This window comes from Siniperca chuatsi, linkage group LG9 (assembly GCF_020085105.1).
Source record: "Siniperca chuatsi isolate FFG_IHB_CAS linkage group LG9, ASM2008510v1, whole genome shotgun sequence".
Lineage (NCBI taxonomy): Eukaryota > Metazoa > Chordata > Actinopteri > Centrarchiformes > Sinipercidae > Siniperca > Siniperca chuatsi.
Genome location: NC_058050.1, coordinates 24006586 through 24027487, shown reverse-complemented (window position 1 = coordinate 24027487; position 20902 = coordinate 24006586). Strand labels below are relative to the sequence as shown.

General features: G+C 40.3%; 2 protein-coding genes across 19 annotated transcripts in view; one reads left to right on the top strand and one right to left on the bottom strand.

Annotated features, from left to right (window-relative positions):
• The window catches only part of prss35 (serine protease 35), a 36239-nt gene extending 32089 nt beyond the window's left edge, over positions 1-4150 (top strand). Inside the window, exon 2 of the mRNA XM_044207037.1 lies at positions 1316-4150. Coding sequence (XP_044062972.1) covers positions 1316-2594 — 1279 coding nt within the window. The 3' untranslated portion in view covers positions 2595-4150. The remainder of the gene's footprint in view (positions 1-1315) is intronic.
• Positions 4151-5274: 1124 nt separating this feature from the next.
• Positions 5275-20902, bottom strand: part of snap91a (synaptosome associated protein 91a) — a 56528-nt gene continuing 40900 nt past the window's right edge. For 5 of the 18 annotated variants that reach the window (XM_044207022.1, XM_044207013.1, XM_044207018.1 and 2 more), the window contains 13 exons: positions 19123-19362; positions 17724-17807; positions 17361-17429; positions 16879-16995; positions 15231-15302; positions 13076-13315; positions 10849-11037; positions 10734-10752; positions 10211-10301; positions 10011-10106; positions 9683-9817; positions 9377-9465; positions 5275-7304 (listed from right to left, as the gene is read on the bottom strand). In XM_044207022.1, coding sequence (XP_044062957.1) covers positions 9385-9465; positions 9683-9817; positions 10011-10106; positions 10211-10301; positions 10734-10752; positions 10849-11037; positions 13076-13315; positions 15231-15302; positions 16879-16995; positions 17361-17429; positions 17724-17807; positions 19123-19362 — 1433 coding nt within the window. In that variant the 3' untranslated portion in view covers positions 5275-7304; positions 9377-9384. Of the gene's footprint in view, positions 7305-9376; positions 9466-9682; positions 9818-10010; positions 10107-10210; positions 10302-10733; positions 10753-10848; positions 11038-13075; positions 13316-15230; positions 15366-16878; positions 16996-17360; positions 17430-17723; positions 17808-19122; positions 19363-20902 lie in introns of those variants that run through there. The other 13 variants (XM_044207027.1, XM_044207026.1, XM_044207029.1 and 10 more) reach the window with 11 other exon arrangements.

The window sequence follows — 20902 nt, the reverse complement described above, 5'->3', positions numbered from 1 at the left end:
TATTTTGGGGTTGTACCAGAATAGGTTTACATGGTTTAATTTTCAAAAAACACCCTATTTTTGCTCACACTGCACATTGCTGCATAGTGTGACATAGTGACGTAGATACGTTACAGAATTCAAGGTTGGACTACAATCGACCTGTTTTCTGGCAGTTCAGGAGCAGTGTTTTCTGTGGGAGAGGGTAACTCCCATTACATGCACAAAAAAAGATATATAACACAATAAGGGAAAGGGAAAAAGCCAAAATGCATAATATGACCACTTTAAGGTGAGGCAATTTCTTGATTATCTGTTTGAATGGTCATGTGATTTCGTAGCGTAAATTAACCAGGCTAGGACTCTACAGCCTTACTAGCGGCTCTGTGAGACTCTACTTTGGCACAGTGGTTCTTTGAGCTAAATGCTAATGTTAGCATGCTAACATGCTCACACTGACAATGCTGACATGGTGCTGTTTAGCAGGTATACTATTTACCATATTACATCTCAGTTTAGCATGTTAACATTTGCTAATTAGCACTAAACACAAAGTACAGCTGAGGCTGATGAGAACATAATTAGTTTTGCAGGTATTTGGTCATAAACTAAAGTGTTGTACAAATTGAAATTTTGACTGGATGATGATGGCACTATATATAAAGTCAGGTGTTCAACAAAGTGATTACAATTCATCTTGATGGGCACACAAATATATGTGCCAGTGTGTACAAATGTGTGCCATTTCATGATAGTCCATCCAATAGTTGTTGAGACATTTCACTCAAAACTACAAATGTAAACCTCATGGTGGCGCTTGAGGAAATGTCAGAGGATCACCAAAGTTATTAGGGTTCATCTTCTGGGAGCCATGAATGTCTATACCAAATTTCATAGCAATCCATCTAGTAGATATGGAGATATTTCACTGGATAAGTGAAAACTTTGACCTGCTGGTGGCGCTAAATGAAAAGTCAGGGGTTCACCTAAGACAGTAAGATTCATCTGGGCACCATGGATATCTGTACCAAATATTATGGCAGTCCATCCAATAGTTGTCCCGACATCTCACTAATCATTTAAGTGATAGAGGGAAAAGTCAGGGGATAACCAAAGTTAGTAGGATTCATCGTCTGGGGAACATGAATGTACAATATATCCACCCAGTGGTTGGTGAGCTATTTCATTCTGGGCCAAAGTGGTGGACCGACTGACCAACTGACATTACCATTCCTAGAGCTAATAAGTTAAATATTCAGTAACTATAAATCTTTGTATCTCTCCAACTCTATTACAAAGTTTCCCTAAGTCTTCCTCTTTACTCTTTACATTTCAGAGCCAGGCCCAACTTAACAATGGGCCCCATACCCCTGTGTGTCCTGTTCCCGGTGACAGTGCTAGCTGTGGTGGTGGTTGTAGCTGCTGAAGAGAATGCAGTTGACGATGAGTATACCTGGCCACAGTGGAAGGTGCCTCTGGTAAGGAAAAGACGCACTGTGCCTCTCAGCAGCCCAAACTTCTCAGCCCATCCTCAATCAGAGCTGAGTGGGACCTGTGGGATTGAGTGTCAGCGTCACCTCCCTGCCACTTCTCTGGACGACCTGGAGCAGTTCCTGTCCTACGAGACGGTTTATGAGAATGGTACACGCACGTATACCTCAGTTTCTGTGCAGGGCCTCAATGAGGTGACTGCCTGGTCCAGAAACATCTCGTCTAGCTCCCGCCACAAACGAGAGGTGTACGGCACAGATACCCGTTTCACTATCTCCGATAAGCAATTTTCCACCAAATATCCCTTCTCCACCTCTGTGAAGATCTCCACAGGATGTTCTGGGGTTCTCGTGTCACGTAAACATGTGCTGACAGCTGCCCACTGCATCCATGACGGGAAGGATTATCTAGATGGGGTGCAGAAGCTGCGTGTTGGTATTCTGAAGTCCAAACGAGGTAAAGGGAAAGGAGGGCGAGGAAAGGGCAAAAGGAGAAAGGAAGACAAAGGTAAAGAGGAAGTGCAGGAAAAGGAAGAGAATGGTGGGAAAGAGGACCGTAAAGGAAAAGGGAAACGTAGAAAGAGCCGCAGTCGGCGAAGTGCAGAATTGGAGAAACCTTCATTCAGGTGGACCAGGGTCAAGCAGACCCAGGTGCCTAAGGGCTGGTTCAAAGGTGTTTCTGACGGACTGGCTGCAGATTATGACTACGCTGTTCTGGAGCTGAAGAAAGCCCCAAAAGTCAAGCACATGGATCTGGGTGTTATCCCCTCGCTCAAGAAGCTCCCTGCTGGGAGGATCCACTTCTCTGGCTTTGATGATGACCGGCCTGGCAACCTGGTGTACCGGTTCTGCTCTGTCTCTGAGGAGTCCAATGATTTGTTGTACCAATACTGCGATGCCAAACCGGGCTCCAGCGGCTCTGGGGTCTACATCCGCCTCAAAGAGCCTGGCAAGAAGAAGTGGAAGAGGAAGATCATTGGGGTTTTCTCTGGTCACCAGTGGGTGGATGTAAACGGGAACGGGATGCAGCAGGATTACAATGTGGCGGTGAGGATAACACCCCTCAAATATGCCCAGATCTGCTACTGGGTCCACGGGGACTCGAGTGAGTGTCAGGTGGCCTAAGACAACACAGGATCCCTCCTTAACCACCATCCCTTTCCCATTCCTCAGACCCACCTCTATACATGGGACACCCTAACTACTCTCACCCCCCTTTCATCACCAACTAGGGGCCCGACGACTGCCTCTCTTCTTCCTGTCTCCCTGTTACCTCCTGTGCCTCCCAGTGACTCCTGCTACACTGATCTCCACACACACACACACACACACACACACACAACAAACAAAGTTTGTTTCACTATCCCCGTGGGAGACAATCATTGACATAATGCTATCCCTAGCCCCTTACCCTAACCTTAACCATCACAACTAAATGCCTAACCTTAACTCTATCCCTAACAACAACCTTAGCCTAATTGTAACCTGTACCAAGTCTTAACCCCCCAAAAGCAGTCTCTACCCGTGGGGGCCTCAATTTTTGTCCCCACGGTGACACAAGTCCCCATGGGTTAGTGTGCATTCAGGTTAAAGTCCCCACCAGGATATAAGAACATGAAACACACACACACACACAACCCACAGCCATACAGACTCAGTGTTGACAACAGGAACTTGTCAGCGCATCAAGAGAACTGTGGCTCTTCAGCTTTTCTAATTTATTTGCTAAAAAACAACTGAGAAAAAAAATGTATTGTATGTATTTACAGATCATTCAGATCTGCAGTTCTGCTTTCTATTTTGACTCTTTTTTTTTAAAAAAGATTTGACCTTTTTGGATACAATGTTGGAAAGCGTGTATATTCAAATGTTTGTAAACAAAGCCCTGATACATTCATTTTATATTCCAGTTAGGTTTCGTATGGAGAGACTTGCATTTTCAAGTATTCTCCACCACTGTAAAGAAGAGCGCGTGCATTGGCTTTGACAAAAGACCCAGGAGAAATTAATGTAACTTTTGTTTTACAAATTAATTATATAGAGATATTGAGATAACTGTTTTTTAAAACATTTTAATTGAACAAGTGGTGTTTTGCATTTTGTATATCTAGAACTTTGAGTTTGTTTTTTACAGCTACCTTTTAAAAAAAGACTATTTTTCTGTCTAAATAGAGAAAAGGTCCTTATGGATCCTGGATAGAAGATTCTTCTTCTGATTTGTGAGTCTCACCATCTTTTTTCTGTTCTTGCAACGCAGTGAAATGTGGTTTCATTGTTGTGCACATAATTATATTGGTGCTTATCCAGAAGACGTGGTGCTAATTTATGGAATTGTAAACTTTTTGGGGGGGAGGGGGCGGCTTCTCAGAATATATTTTGATAGCCTAGTACTGTAACTATGTATTTAATGTGAGGCTACATATTTGGGTTGTGTTAAGATGGGCCTGAACCATTTAACAATTTACTTGAGCTGTTGCGATTTCTCTAATTCTAAGGGTTAAATGAGATTACAAAAGCAATATTGTTATATAATAACAAATTTAAATCTGGGATGTGATATTTTTTTAGTTTTCTTGTTGTTGATGTTCCAAAAATTCATACAAGTATCTGAATACCAAATACCCGAAATTAATGATGCAGATTGAAAACTACCAACCATTAAACCATGATTAGTATTTGTACACACTGTGTGTGTGTGTGTGTGTGTGTGTGTGCTTGTGCGTTTGTGATGATGATCCTGATTACAAAAAATTATTTCTACTATTATACACTGGTTTGTGGATAACAATTGTTATGGGACCACTACCAATAAGTTACTGTACTATTTAATTAATTGTTAAACTTATTAACTCAACAACAACTGATGCGTCACCACAAGTCATACCACTGAACAGCATGGCCAGATTATTTTGCTAGGGGACCCCAGAGCAAAAGTTTGTTGTTGGGCCCCTTTTGACGCCCCCAACCTCTCATCCGCTGTGTATTGTGTATGTACCCTGTTGCCTCCATGTTCCTAATACAGCTGCACTAATCAATATCTCATCAGTGTAACTTTCAACAGCAGGCCGCTGTTTTCAGTGAAAAAGCTCTGATAAACCCACTGTACGCTACCTGCCCAGCACCAATTAGCATACAAGCAAAGTTAGCAGCTAACTGTGGAGCATTTAGCGACTAAAGAGAGAGATGTTTCTCTCAGGTGATAAAGACCAAAAGAGCTAAAATTAATAGTGAATATTGGAGTTACGTTCACCAGGTTGACAGGAACAGTGTTGCCCTGTGTCTGCTGAATGTGTAAATAAGCAACTGTTTGCTAGCAAGTTAGCCATATCAACTTTAAAATATATGACATAGTGCACCTATTCTGGAATAATAATACTACCTGGCTGCAAGGTTTCTGTGGGTCAATTTGTGATAATTTGATTTAATACATCTTTATTTAGGAATATGTACAAATGAATAAAATTATACATGAATCAAATAAACAAAACTAGATTTGGACACAGGGCTCTTCTGTAGGTACAAATGCAGGATCTGCATTAGTCCGTATTGTACTTAAGTGGTGCAAAAGCCCTAACAAATTTGGGATTAATGAAATGACCAAAAAACAAATGACTTTACATGCAATGCACCTGGGGCTTTTGGGGCCCCTGAGGGTCTGAGGCCAAGGGCATTTGTCCACTTTACCAAGATGGTAATCTGGCCTTGAACATACTGTTGATGTGGTGGGACGTAAATTCATAAAATACTCCTTCAAACTGACATTTCTATAATCTTCGTGATATGGAAGAAAAGAAAATCCTTCATGGGCAGTTCAATCCGTCATTGAATTTATTGCACCTCAAAGGGCTTACATGCACTGGGGAGGGTCATCGTAAATAAAATAAATTTACAACTAAACAAAAATACAATTTTAATTCAGTCATGAACAATGTTAATAATCTCCCATTATTTTCTCTGAATCACATCAGATTCTCACAACCAATTGCTTATTCAATCTAATGAAATGACAACATACAGAGTAAGCTTTACATTAGTAATCGTTCCCATGTGGCCACTTACAATTTGACTGTTCAATTGACAATGGCCCAAAGGACAGCAATAATCAAATGAACTTGAACAAAAATGATGTTGAGACAGCAATCAAATGTGATTTTTTTTGTCAAATCTCAGTGTTAGTCTCTACATTTTCAGGTGATCTTCATTAATTTGCTGTAATTATAACATTATCAAAGCAGCAATGCAGGCATACACACTGTCACTTGGCCCAATTTGTCCAACAGCAGAGGGTGCAACAGGTTAGTAACATGGAACTTAAATGTACTCTGTGGAGACTTTGACCGCTAGTAGTGCTATGAGGCAATGTTCTGATGAGTTTGTAAACAAAGTAGATTTCAAAGTTTTAAGAATAAATCGGCTTTTCAAATGTTTTATGAGGAAGTAAATGCATTCAGCACATTTGTTAGGCCTCAATGATACATACAAAGCTTATTTGCTGAGAAACAGTTAATGTAAACAGAACTTTTGTTTGTTTAGAAAAAACTTGACAGGGTACCTTTAATATGTTCTGAGTTTTGTGATGGGATTTTCTAGTCACAGAGAAAAGTGAACAAAGCCACTAAAGTCCTTCCTGCTGGATCACCATGTTGGTTGTCTGCTATTCTTTGAAATCTGGATCTCCATTTCAAACCACATATTAACGTGACTTCATTTTTGTTCTGATTTGATCTGTCTGAACAAAGAGTTTGGTATGGCAATAGAATATCTTACTCTAAATACAAAAATAACCATACTGACCTGGTCATAGTAATAATGAAAGCACAGGGAACAGACATATCCACATGGGTAGTGTCAAAAGGGACAGTTTGAGTTTACCTCTGTGGCGATTAACTAAAGCATTTTCTCTGGAAGTAAGTTGTAAGATATGTTCTTTAATAGCAATGCCAGCAAATAACGACAGCAGTCTGGAAGATTATTCTAAAAGAAACAGAACATGTAAGTAACATTGGACAAAAAGACAAAAAAACAAACAAAACATAGAAAAATGAACCACAAGTAAAAAAAATAAACAAACAAAAGGATCACTTCCTGGTCTGGTATGATTCAGAAGCCCATAGAAGTTGTTTCTTAATATACAGTATATTAATCATATAGCTGTATTCATATTTGTTTCCAAATACTTTCAAAAGATGACGGGAATTAGAAGGATACTCACACGACTTCTTACAATTTCATGTCAGATTCACATTTAAATTTCTCTTCAACAGACATACAGAATAGAGACGTAATCCTCGCCAGAGAAATCTATGTACATCAAAAAGGACCTTTCTGTAAACAACACACAACTTGTTTCTCCGAAAATCTACCGGGGCTTCGTTTACTACTCTCATCCAATCAGAGAGCGACAAAGAAGAGCTCCTCCCCCTTTATAAGAAGGTGGGGACACATACGGGGCGTGGGTGGAGCATAGAACACCAAAGCACATCCATCATTCGACTCAACACTAGAAATAAATCTAAACACATACGCCTTCACTTTCTCTCACTTACTTTTGTGGACTTTTTTTGTCTGGGTTTTGAGTGATTTTGTTTAGACAAAAGATTAGTACATCTATATAAGCACACGCTTGTATTTTTTTTCTCATATATATATAATTCGCTATGGTTCACTTTCACAGTTTGTGCTACGACATCACACAGGAGAAGGGTGGGGTGTTGATGGGCAGGGTGGAGAAAAGAGGCTCTTATAAGGTTGAGTAGCTGAACATCGCTGGCATCCTGAGATGTTGACAGACACCAGGTAAAAGGTGAGAGGGCCCTGCACCAGAGAAGAAAGCAGCTGAAAGACAGGAAGTAGAGAACATTTCAACGTAAGAGTCATGTGGTTCTTGTGGTTCTCAATTCAAATAAAGTGCAAGGTCTCAGACAGACAGTGATTTAATTTTTGTCTTGTTTTCTATGAATACTAATGTTGTGTTTACACAGCAGGATGACAAGTTAATTGCAAAGTGGTGAATTCTGATAAATAAGCGGTAATTCTGAGAATATTCATTTTCAGTATCCCATTTAAATGCAAAGAGGTGTACTTTGCCAAAAAATGATTCATTGTTTAAAGGCTATATTAATAACATTTTTATGTAGACGAATATTTAAAAACTAATATTACATCCACAGAGCTTTAAGAAAGGGGCAGAATAAAAGTCTTTTCCTAAAAAAAAAATTATGATTGTGAATTAATCGTTTTAAAACTTTTAACGGGTCCAAAATGAATGTTTTGTTTATCTCTGTGTGAGATGTCAGAAGTTTGGTTCCTGCTTCTAACGAGGCTTGTGAGCCAATAGCATAACAATGTTGGTTTCACGTGGTATAGTTGTATAGTTATTGTGGAAAAAACAGACATTGACTTTAGCTCATATTAGCTATCTTAATTTAATCGTCCGAACAACAATAACCCATAAAATTACAGTTCTGCATATTTAAAAAAATAAATAAACAACAACTACCGACGGTCATAGTCCTTACAACCTTAACTAATGTGTCGTCACCGGTTAGATTGTTAAAATTAGAAAAATAACAGCTTCAATCCCTGAGGAGCCATGTTAGCATTGGTGACAGTTGCGTCCAGTTACCTAATGTTATAGTTAGAAGCAGTTAGAAGATGCGTATCAGAGGGGATTTAGAAGTGGGCCAGGGTCCGACATAACCGAAGGCCCGGGGCCAGTATAAGTTTATGCAGGGAAAGTTGATTGTAGCGGACTGGTCCGCTTATGAAAAGACAGTCGCTCTTCTTTAAGAACGAAGTGGATGTGGGATCCAAATCAGATCCCAATATATTACTAATGTGTCATGTTAGAGGTTCAGAACTACTGTAAATCTGCTCATTATAGTGTTTAGACCCAAAATGTGACTGTTATCGAGCGTGTCATCTCATATAGCAGTCTAACGTTAGCCCTATTATGAGACACTTCGCTGAGGTACTTGTGGCCAGCTAGCCATGGAGCCAGCTGTGTTGAGCTCAACAGCTACGGTACTCACGTTAATATAAAAATCTGAAAATACTGACTTAATCATATAGTCGTCCTTTTTCCTGTAGCCATTGTTGCTGTGTGGCGCTCAGCTGTTTTTTATATTTTATTGTTCAGCAAGAACAAAACTCTTCAACTAATGTTAGGTCAACACTACGCTAACACTAATGCTAGCTAACGTCAACTTTTACTGTAGCTGTCTAATGTTGAGCACTGTGGGTTTTAATAGCATCCCTACAATGTACTGTACTCTTTGATTGGATTAAAATGTAAATATTTACCTGATGCCTTATAGTGTAAGGATGATTGAAATGTCATTTTACGGTAAGTGTTGCAATATAGGGCCCCTATAATTATTAAATGATTACCTAAAGCTAGCTAGCCATATCCTAAGATTACCATATATAACATTTCATGAAACACCACCACACAAAGTAACCTAAATCTATAGCTAATGTATAGCTACATGTTGCAAAATGAATTCATTACTCTATCACGAAAGATTCATCACTTGATATGATGGAGTCTGAGTCTCACTCCACTTGACCATGAAATATGTAGGTTGCAACGAACTGGCAACCACTGGAATGGAATGGAAGGGGGGAGGTGGAGTGCGTCATCTAATGGCTGGATGTTATCAATAGCACCTTTAAATGAAAATGAAGCCAGTTGGAACAACTTAAACCAACTTAGATGTTTTATTTTAAAATGGACAATCAGTAGAAGAAATCTCGTGATTATTTACTGTAGGTCACCAGCTCCATCTGCAGGTACTATACTATACTGCCGTGTAGGCATGATGGAGTGACAGGCATTAACAGAGCTTATCAACTTTTGCCAACATCAACAGAAGTTGTTCCATACTGTATGTACCCTGAGCTCCCACCTGGGGCGTTATAAGAAGTCCTTGAGGTCGAGTTCTGCCAAAGGGTCCTTGGGCTTCTTGGGACTCTGGCTTGCAGGTCCTGGAGAAAGCTGAGAAAAAAGGAAATTAGAACATTATAAGTTGAGCATAAATGTAGCGGTAAGTAAACACATCTATACAAACATTTTAATGTATGTTTTTAGGCTAACATGAATCTTGACGTGATGAACTACATACTGATGTAAAAAAAACTGGGTAGTGTAACTGGTTTACTGTATGCATAGATGAATGGCCTTGCTGGTAACTAAAAGCTTTAGTAGTGGTTACCGGTGCTCCTGGTGTAGCGGCTCCGGGTGCAGCTCCGGCCACCCCAGTGAAGGGAGGTCTCATCATGGGTTGTCCCATCATAGGCTGCCCCATCATGGGCTGCATCATGGGAGCTCCAGGCCCTCCTGCAGGAGGCTGGTAAAACAGAGACAACACAGCAGATTGGGATTTCTGAAAGCTATGCAGATTAATAGCATATGCCTTTGAGATGATCTGGACATAAATATTTATAATCTACATACATGCAGTTTGAGTTGCAGATTCATAAGCTGATAAAGGCTCACAGCAAAAAATATAGAGAATTCACAGTGAATGAAATAAAACTCACCATGCCAAACCCAGGCTGTGCACTCATTGGTTGCACCATGGCTGCACCGGGTGGAGCTGCTCCTGGAGCCCCAGGAGCTCCAGGGGCAGCGCCAGCCTAGCGAGACAGGAAGAAGAGCTCTAAAGTTTGCAGCAAAACTGCTTTTTGGAAACAAAGTGTGATCTCATGGTGGGGGGGTGTGGTGCTCGTGCTGTTCTTACCATGGGGGCTCCTGGTGTGCCCCAGCTTGTGGGAGCTACCTTTGGCATCCAGTTGGCGCCTCCTGTCAGCTTCTTCTCACTCTGTGGGTCCCTAAAGGAGATCAAACACAGAATACACCTCAGGCCCATTGTACTGCTAATGCCTGGAGTGGTGACTGCAGAAAATCTGTTGTAGCTTAACAGATGGGACATGCAGTGATCTACACGCAAAGAGACACAGGTTTCCCACACTTACTTATCATTCAAATTCAATTCAAATTCCAGGATTTTTACTGACATTCAAGACTTGTGGGAAGTTGTGATCCTAGGATGAAAAAACATCCAGATGGCTGAGGAAAACTCAATAATTTGGTGGCTATGATTTAACAAAACCAAACTGAAAAAATGAGCTCAAAACAACATTCAAGAAAGCATAATGTTTAAACCTAGACACCTTCATCAGCTTTGAGAGTGTTGCGCCCCTTTATGAGCCTCCACAAGCATCATGCATTTATAGAATTGACATCTTTAAACACACACTTACTTTTTCTTTACTCCAAGGTCTGAACAGAAGAAAGAAAGAAGAACAAGTATAAATATTGAAGTATTTATCATAAACAGAAATTAATGAGCTCCAGACAAGAAAAGCTGAAGTCTACCTCCAATCAGGTTGGCCAGTGAAGAGTCCAGGTCTCCTCCGATGGTTTTGGTAGGAGGTGGGGTGGCGGCTGCAATGCCTCCTGCTGCGACGGGAGTTCCCATGCTTCCTGCTGTGCTTCCAGCAGTGCTGCCCCCGGTGCTCTGGGGCGTTACGGCGGGCATCAGCAAGTCGCCTAATCCATCAAACACTTTGGGAGAGGGTGGGAACACATCAGAGAAACAACACGGATTACAAACCTGCAAATCCCTAATCTAGCTATAACACGAGCAGAGGGCAGATGTGAGACCAGACAGTACGGTGAAGGGGACAATCCAGCTGCGACAGCATCAGTAGTCAGCTGTGCATCGCATGCACAATGTAGGACTGTACTGTAAATATATTTGAGCATTCAAAGGGACAATTACAGCAACAGCACTCAATTGGCTAGTCGCTTAGCCAGTTTACATAGTCACATCTCAGGAACTTAAACACTGGCAGATTTTGGATTAAAGCACTGGTCTTGAACCAGGTGTCATCAAGGCCAAAGAGTTTACAGGTTTTCAGTCCAACTAACCACTACAGAAGCATTGTGTTGTTGAGAGTTGGTTGAGGGTGTATTCACTAAAGCAGTGGCCCCCAACCTTTTTTGTCTGACATACCCCCACAGCCCTGTCAGATGAACTCCAGTAACCCTTCCTCAGCACCACCTGTCATGTTCCAAATGTGCCCATTTGAGTTGATTTATAACTGGATGTTATTTAACACTATCAATTATATAAACAGTAGTGTTTTAAGACAATTGAACTGTCAGTGTTTAGGTCAGATTGGTCAAGCTTGTATTTGTGCTACTACTTGGAGTAGTTTCAACTATTTGTCTGTTACTTTCAGCTAACTAGTTCAACCATTTATCCAATATTTTTAGCTAACTGTTTAGATTTCTCTGTTCGTTTGCTTACTAGTTTTCAAGCACTCGCAATCGCAACACATAGTTTTCAGGTGTTACAGCTGACTCAATATGTGGATATTTTTTTCTAATCAAAACCTAATTTCTAGTTTTTTTAAATTAGAAAAGATTTAAATTAAAGATAGTCTACAATCTTTCTAAGTACCATCTGGCAACTGCAAAAGTACCCCCTGGGGTATAAGTACCTCTGGTTAGGAATCAATGCACTAAGGGATAATGTACAAATTATTGATTTGAATTATTTTAGAGGCTTCACAGGGCCTAATTAACAGGCTTCCATCACTAAAAATGTTTGCAAAACTGTAACTATACACAGTGTAGCAGAACTTTCACCCTCTAACCAATACTTACAGTTAAGGTTTCATGCTCTATAAACACATTTAAAGTAAATCTAGTATGTTTCTATTCCCTTGCATCAAAGAGTAAGGGTTTTCACTACAATGTGATGCTGTTTGACTGGAAAAATATTTCATTGAAAGGTGTTGCTGCATCACTCCAGGATTGGAATGAAAACCTGCAGTCTCTACTGCAGACTCGGTCTTAATGGCACGTGGTTACTATTAGACCAAGGGCAAATAAAGATACATTGTACCAACATAAACAACAATACAGTAAGTCTTGTCTCATGCAGGAGACATTTAGGGGTCATATCGTATCATGCAAAGACGCAGAGGGGGAAACTTGTCCAAACTATACATGCAGCAATGCACTGCGAGGTTGAACTCACCAATTACAGATTAGAAGAAGCAAGCAATGACCCAGCAGAGTGGAAGGGGTGTGGATAAGGGTGAAGAGGGAAATAAAAATGGAGCAGAAGAGAAAAAGTATGTAGAGGAAAGAAAGAAAGAAAGAGAGATTGCAGAGAGGGGGTGAGTTAAGCAGGAGGTGGAGAAAGCACAGCATTTGAGAAAGTGTGAAAAGTACAGGAGAAGTGATTGAAAGAAAAACCATTGCGAGAAAGGCAGCAGTGCTGAGGAGTTAAGCAGTCAGCAGAAATGAGGAGGAAAGTGACAGCAGCACGTGTCAGTGTGTCATTCATGCAGTAGTCAAGCTCTCAGCAGGGAGAGATAACTAAGTCATGGTTAAAGTAGCTCAGTTTTAATGAACCAGAGCAGATTAATGCGCATTGATTAGAAGACCTGTGCAAATATGAACTAAATATTTTCTGAAATTCTCTAATATTTCACATTTCATTTCAAGGCATGCCAATGAGACAGATTACTAAAATGAAACAAAAAAACTGGAAAAAGAAATCTATTATAATATACTATGGTCCACTTACTTGAAGCATCAAAGCCACCAGAGGGTGCCGGTGTGGTGGTTGCAGGTTCTGGTACAGCTAGCACTATTGGTAGTGCTGTCGCTGCAGCAGGAACAGGTGGCGTTGGAGAGGTAAGGGAGCCCAGAACGTCAAAGCCCGACTCTAGGAGGTCGTTCTGCACCGGAGCTGAGACCAGAGGTGGAGCCAAGGCTGGAGCCAGAGCTGGGGCAGCGGTGGGAACCAGGGTGGGGGACATCAGGCCTGAGGGGGATAACAGACAGGACTGTAACTGTGACATCATATGCAGTGCTGTTTTCACAGTCACCCTAATTCCATGAAAAACGTTAAATATGGTTAGTGACACAACAGATGGCACATGAGACATCTTAAAAAGACATTTTGGTTATCCCTGTGGGGAAAGTCGATCACTGCAGCAGCAAATAGTAGCAGTATACAGCACAGAGAAATAGAATATAATACAGCATATTACTCAACCAGTTACAACATCAGATTTTAAAAATAAAGAGTATGCATTCCTATCAGTGGTAGAAAGCAACTAAGTAGATTTACTCAAGTACTGTACAATTTTGAGGTACTTCCGTTTTGTGCTACTTAATACTTCTACTCCACTAAATTTCAGAGGGAAAAATTACATCTACATGTATCTGACAGCTATTCTTTCGAGTTATTTTTCAGATTAAGATTTTACATTAAAACACTTGGTGTAAGCATATTAAATACAAAACATTGTTAAGGGTTGTGACCCCTTATATAAAGCAGCGTCTACGCGGGGCCCTTTGTCGCGTTTCGGATGTCTTTGAGTTGTTAGCAGTTCCACCAAAGAGTGATTTCCCCACTAAACTTCTCAGATGATTTCATTTAAATAACAGTATGAGGCTCAAAGAGGTCAGATTATCCAATATTTCACAAAAAAAGATTAGAGAAAAGATGAATGAAAATTTCAGTAGCAGAACTTTGTTTTTTCTTCTTTCCTACCCCATTAACCATCTCATGACCCCTCAGATTTATCTTGTGACCCAACATAAAGTAGTTAAAACTAGCTCCTCCTCGACCAGCGGCAACAATAAAATAAATAAAACCATCGGCAACAATAAAATCAATATACATTGATGCATCAGTCTTAACAATCTCATGTCACACATGATAATATATCAGTCACAGGTGACATTTTTCAGGAGGATTTTATTTTTGATATTTTCAGTCATTTCTTCTGATAATATTGTACCTTAACTGAAGTAGGTTTTTGAACACAGGGCTTAGTATTTTTAAATTTTTGTGCTGGTACTTTTACTTAGGTAAAGGATCTGAATACTTTTCCACCACAGATACCTATAGATTCAGTACTAAATGTACAAAATGAACTTCTTTTTTTTTTTACAGTAACAAGTACATACAGTAGACAGCCCAATACAAGTATACATATAAGTGTCTAGGTGTGCTGGTGTACACCTTACACACAATAGCTTACTGTGTATTGTAATGCCTTACAATACTTCCAGATTTTCAATGTAATGAACAATTGCAAGATGATACTGAATCTTCACAGAGTGCATGCACATGCGACTCATCATGACTAACAGGCCGGATGCACATGATGGCCTACATTCAAATTTTACATACTGAAAGTATATTCACAAACGCTACCATGGAAGCAGGATGTCTGTCTGCATGCATGAGTATGTTGCGTGTGTTGAAATTGTCCTATTCTTTAACATATAAAGATGAAAAGAAAAAGGTAAGAACAAAGATGTTTTTGTGATATTCTTATTCATCAACTATTGGCCATCCAACAGTGACAGAAATAAGATGGCTGAGAGATTGGCTTTGACATCACTAGGAGGTTGTGGTGGACAGACATTTCCAAATGAGTCCAAAGCCACTTTGGCACTGCTGTGTAAAAAAATTTAACCAGGCCTGCCAAGTCTGTGTCATTATTAATTTGACAAATGCATCTCCATCATTACTTAATGCATAATTTCTTAATCAGCATAAAACATTTCTGTCAGCCATTTGCCAACATAAAAACTTTTTGCAAGACTGCGGACATCTTATCAAAATTTGCAGGTCCTTCAGCCTTTCTAATTTTACCATAATTTCCATAAAAATACTTAAATACTAGTGTAATCACAAAAAGTGACAGTCAGAGGAGTCTCACCTCCCAGCAGGTCGTCTCCAGGCCCTCCAGGAGCAGAGCTCTGCGTCTCCTCTGCAGGACTGCTGAAGGAGTCTGCAGTGCCGTCCAGTTATCCGCAACGAAGCATGGAGGGCAGAAAGGGGTGAGAGGTCAGCCCTGGACCACACAGTGGGACACAGTGGGGGGTAGGAGACAAGATTATCTTCATAAAGCAAAACTTAGTACAAGATTTAGTACAAAATGTGCAGGAGTGATATGCAGCGACAAAGCTAAGAGTCTACAGTCTCTTTGAGACTATACTTTGGCACAGCAGTGCTTTAAGATAAATGCTAATGTCAGTTTACTAACATACTCACAATGATAATGCTAGCATGCTGATGTTTAGCAGGTACAATGTTCACAATGTTAGTTTTAGTGTGCTAACATGCTAACTTTTGCTAATTAGCACTAAACACAAAGTGGCTGATGGTAATGTCATTAGTTTTGCAGGTATTTGGTTATAAACAAAGTATTGGATACATTTTTTCCCCACTGGCATAATGTCACGTGGTGCTGTCAAGATGTGATTAACTATGTTGCAAGGGAATTATGATTGTCTTTTCACAGAAATGTGTGTAGGCCTAACTGTGATGCTGTGGTATTATTGGCTAAATTACAAATGCGTAAATTGCTTTAGCAACAGGTGCAACAGCCGCTCACAAAAATGTAGCAATCAATCTCTAGAATTACGTCCAACAATATTGTTGAAATTAAATGGAAATATCAACAATATTCCTATTAATTCCCATCATTTTTAATGATTAAAGAGCAACAAAAAAAAGGGCCCGCCATTACCTTCAGCACTTCCATGCTAAAATCCTCAACACACCTCCTGTTTTTACTCTAGTAGGCAAAATTTTTCGCACTACATAAAGTTGATTTGAATCTTAAAATTACATTTTGTAGGAAAGAAAATCCCCTAGACAGAGACACACACAAACACACAGTGTAATAATTATTTTGGGAACGTAACTGGTGGTTACTGCCAACTGTCTGCTCTATATCTATGATGTGTCTGCAGTCTAATCCAGAAACTGCTGAAATTAGTTTTGCACTACACCTACAGTCTATCACCACATCTAGACAATATCAGTCTCACTGGTACAAACTAGGGATGAGCGAGTACACCATTATCTGTATCTGTTCAACCAACTAAATTATCTGTATTCGTATCCGTACTCTGAATGGGCGGGGCTTAAACCAGACGTGGGTGGGATTAACCGGAAGTTGTTAATTTAAGCCTGAAATTGATATGGGTTGATCAGAAGTTGCTATATTTATTAGAAAACTATTTACAGAACAGCCTCAGAATTGAGCTTCAGAGCAATGTTTTTGATCACAAGAGTAAGAGAACTATTTACAGAACAAGATTTCTTTCTTCTCAAGATTTCTTTTCTACTTATACTCGTAAAAAGTACATTGTCTGTACCGGATACTCGTTTCAGCCGAGTACTTGCTCAACCCTAGTGCAAACATTCACCCATGAACTTACTGTAACAACTAAGTATGATTAAAAATTCCCAGAAGAGAAAAGTAAAATGATAAAATGCACAAACGATAGTTAAAATTCAACAATTTATAGCATATGTTGTTGTAAAAGGATGTGTATGTGTGTTCTGAGGTACAGTACCCAGCAGGTCAATGACAGGTGCTGGCTCTGCTTTGGGTGGGGGGGAGGCTTCTGGGACGGGAGCTGCAGCAGGAGCAACGATAGGAGCAGCAGCAGGAGCTGGAGATGAAAATGAGTCTGAACAGAGAGACCGGCGAGACAGAAGCAGGAAGGAATTAAATTAACCTTAAATGACTACATTTATGACAGCTTTATTTCCAAGGGGAGAATGCTTTGCTCATGCACCGTTATTATGCCTGTTCTAAAAGGCTAGCAGACATGCAGAGACGAAGCAGGAGAAGGAAGCAGGCATCCCTGCATCTTAACTGTGTATCCACATCCTTTGAAGCGTGCACCATTTGGAAGTACAGGACTGGTGTGCATGTGCATGAGGACACCAGTACCGTGCAAAAACCTTCATGACAAGTTGAGGCTGGCTGCACTCTTCATGAAAAAAGGAGGGGAAAACAGTGATGCAGTAAAGATAAAGCAGCTTAACTCACCGGTCACGATGTCTCCAGCCGGAGCCGCCTCAGGCAAAGGAGAGGGCCCGCGTGAAACAGCAGGAAGGTCTAATTTACCAAAGCAAGCGAGAGGCAGAATACGAGAAAGAAGAAAACCATGGAGGTCGGGAAGCAAAGAAAAGTATTAGCGTGGCAGGTAGAAAGACACAGCATAGATAGAAAGCAGCCACAAGGACAATCCAAGACTTGACAAGTGGGTTACATGCACAGTTCTCATACCACTATGGGGGACAAACCAAGACGTGTGAGGAAAAAAAAACAGTTGACAGAAGAGTGGAGGTATGGAAACCAGAAGAGATGAAGAGGTTCCACACACAGAGAAATGGATATCAACTCCTGTACCTGCACCAAAAAGGTCTACGCTAGGAGTGGTAGCAGCTTTGGATTCTGTGGTAGGGCTTTGCTCAGGCATAGAATCAAACATATCTAAGAACAAGGACACACAATCATATGTACATTCAGATTTCAAGTCCAGTGCATACAGAATGATGAGTTAAGAAGAAAGATGAGGGAAAGCAGAGAGAGCAGATATTTTGATTATTAAACAGTAAAGCTGCTGTGTATCTGTTCAGTGCAATGCAAAATGAAACAGTGCAAAAGTTAAAAGGGTATATTGCCAAATTTCAGCATGAAGACTTTCCTATTTGCATCAGTGAATTTTGATTATATGACCAGAAATTACTGTTGAGCAATGTGACATGACTAAGACATCACAGATTAAAACCTGGGTCCTGTGCTTTCGTTCTGAGAGAGCACTCGTTTTTCCAATCTCCACTGTATTTAGTTAACAAGACTAAGGGTCTACAGCCATGCTGGCGGCTCTGTGAGGCTGTACTGAGCTAAATATTAACTTTAGCATGCTTACATGCTCACAGTGACTAAGCTAACATGCTGATATTTTGATGATGGGAATGTCATTAGTTTTGCAGGTATTGAATCACAAAACAAAGTACTGGACAAATTAAATTTCGACCTGATGATGGTGCTAAGTGAAACGTCAGAGGAACATGAATGTCATACAAAATTTCATGGCAATATCCATCCATTATCTATGCACTTATTCTGTGCAAGGTCAAGGGGGGCTGGATCCCATCCCAACTCACATTGGGCAGCTTTATATGGGAGTCACCAGTTCACCTAACATGCATGTCATCTGGACTGTGAGCACTCGGAGGAAACCCATAGCATATACAAATTCTGACATTGAGCAATATTCCCTTTTAACTAAAGTGCATAAGCTACAATAAAGCATTCTCAACTGTCAGTATCTAAAATATTAGTCACAAGCAGGAGAAGAAAACAATTTTCTTCACTTTTGGCAGTCTGTTTGTTAGTATTAGGTTAATAATCAAAACAAGTTGAGCCACCTCTGTTAATCAAAAGAGATGAATGTCCATGTATGTCCCTAGAGATCAAATTAACAGAGATTTTGTACCCCAAACAACAGATCATTAATGGATTAACTTTTAAAATAGCATACACAATTTAATTTTTGCAGAGGAGGTCAAGATGCTTGATTAATTTGATTAAATGATCTGTATCGGAAGGAAAGGCATCATGGAAAATAGAAAAACAAATTTGAAATGTAGGGACTGGGCAGGTTATTATCATCGTCACTATTGTCATCATCATCACTAGCAAGAGCAATGCAGTCATCATCATTATCAAAACCTATATCATCATCATCGTCATAATGCAGAGCAATGCAGTGAGAGGCATAATGAGAGCTAGAGGACTTTACCACCAAAGATATCTAGAGTCGGGGCGGCTGCAGACTCTGTGGTGGTGGTGTCGATGGTGGTTGTGGTGGTAGTGGTGGTGGTGGAAGAAGGGGTGGGGGCAGCGATGGGGGCGACGATGGTCGGCACCTCACTAGAGGTGGGATGGGTGGCGGCGGTGGCCCCCGTGTCGGCGGGCCTCATAGCGAACAGGTCCAGCTCTGGAGCAATGTCTGCGCTCCCCTCCGTCGTAGCGAAGGGGTCTTTAGGAAGAGCAGCAGGGGGGTGGTGTTGAGGGGTTAGGGGGGGTTATGATTAGAGAAGAAGGGAAGGGGTTGGTGGGTGGATGGGGAAGGGGGGATTGAGTTTGTTAAAGCAACAAACACTGTAAAAAGCTTTTTTGTGAGGCAAGACACCTTTAAAGCTCCAATTAGGGTTAGGTACAAAGAAAGTAAACCAAGCACACGGTCACTCATTAACTCCAGAACTGCATTCACAAGCTATAACAGACAGTGGGAAACAATTCTTCAGTAACTAATAACTGACTACAGTTGGTAGTGTAGAGTGATCTTTGGTTGAATGAGCAACTAATGAGACCATTAGTCTTTTAACTTATCAGAACGCCCAAATCATCCATGTGTCGCTGGTACATTGTTGCCTATGTGATAACACAAACATGTTAGCATACAAGAGGTGTAGGTGATATTGGGCCGCTAGGATTGTATAAAAATGAGAAAACTATGACATGCTATTAAGAGTGAGGGCTAAGACTTGCACCTAATAAAAGTGATTAAAGAAACTGCTTTTTACTTGGCTCAACTACCCACAGACTGAGACCTACAGTGACTCGTCTTTCTCTGTGAGAACCAGTACCAAGGCTGAAGAAAGACAGAAGATTACAGCACCATAACCAGGGAACAATTACAATCATGTTTACTAAAAATGTACATATAGTAGCCATTTCTACTCTCTGTCACTACTTCATTTTTTTACCAAAAAGACTGACTATGTATGAAATCTCTATTTCTTATTCAGTCTACTAAAATGACTCAACCTTTGATCTACCTGCATAATTCTTTACACTTCAAGTGAATAATAGAAAACACGACTGTGAGGCTCTGCTTGAGTTAAATGCTAAAGTCAGCATGCTAAAATGATCACAATTACTATGCTAACATGCTGATATTTGGCATGTAATGTTTACAGAATTCACCATCTTACTTTAGCCTTTTAGCATGCTAACATTGGCTAATCACCACAAAACATTTGGCTGAAACGAGTATCCGGTACAGCTGAGGCTGATGGGAATGTTATTAGTTATTATTAAAAAATTTGACAAATTAAAATTTTGACCTGATGATAGTGTTACATGTAAAGTCAGGGACTCACCAAAGTCAGTACCATGAATGCCTGTACAAATGTGTTTGCCAAAGATAGAGGACAAGCTGACCAATAGGAAAAGTTTTCAAAACCTGGTGTGTCCTTTATACACTGATTAAAACAGAAGGCCAAGTGTGAGCGAAGCATGTTAAACAAACTGCAACTGTTTGTGTTACTGCTGTGGTTAGTGGGCTATGCACAGTATGCAAGTAGATGTACCGTAAATGAGTACTTTACATTTATTTAAAAAAGCAAATTTGCAAGAAAAACTTGCATGGACATTACATGGATTGCCCCGGTCATTGTCCTGCTATATATACTAGGCCAAAGAGAGAGACTAAATGGAGTTATTGAAAAAATAAAAGAAATGATGACAATGATTAGTGTAATCATCATTATCATCATCATCACGTAGTATTACGG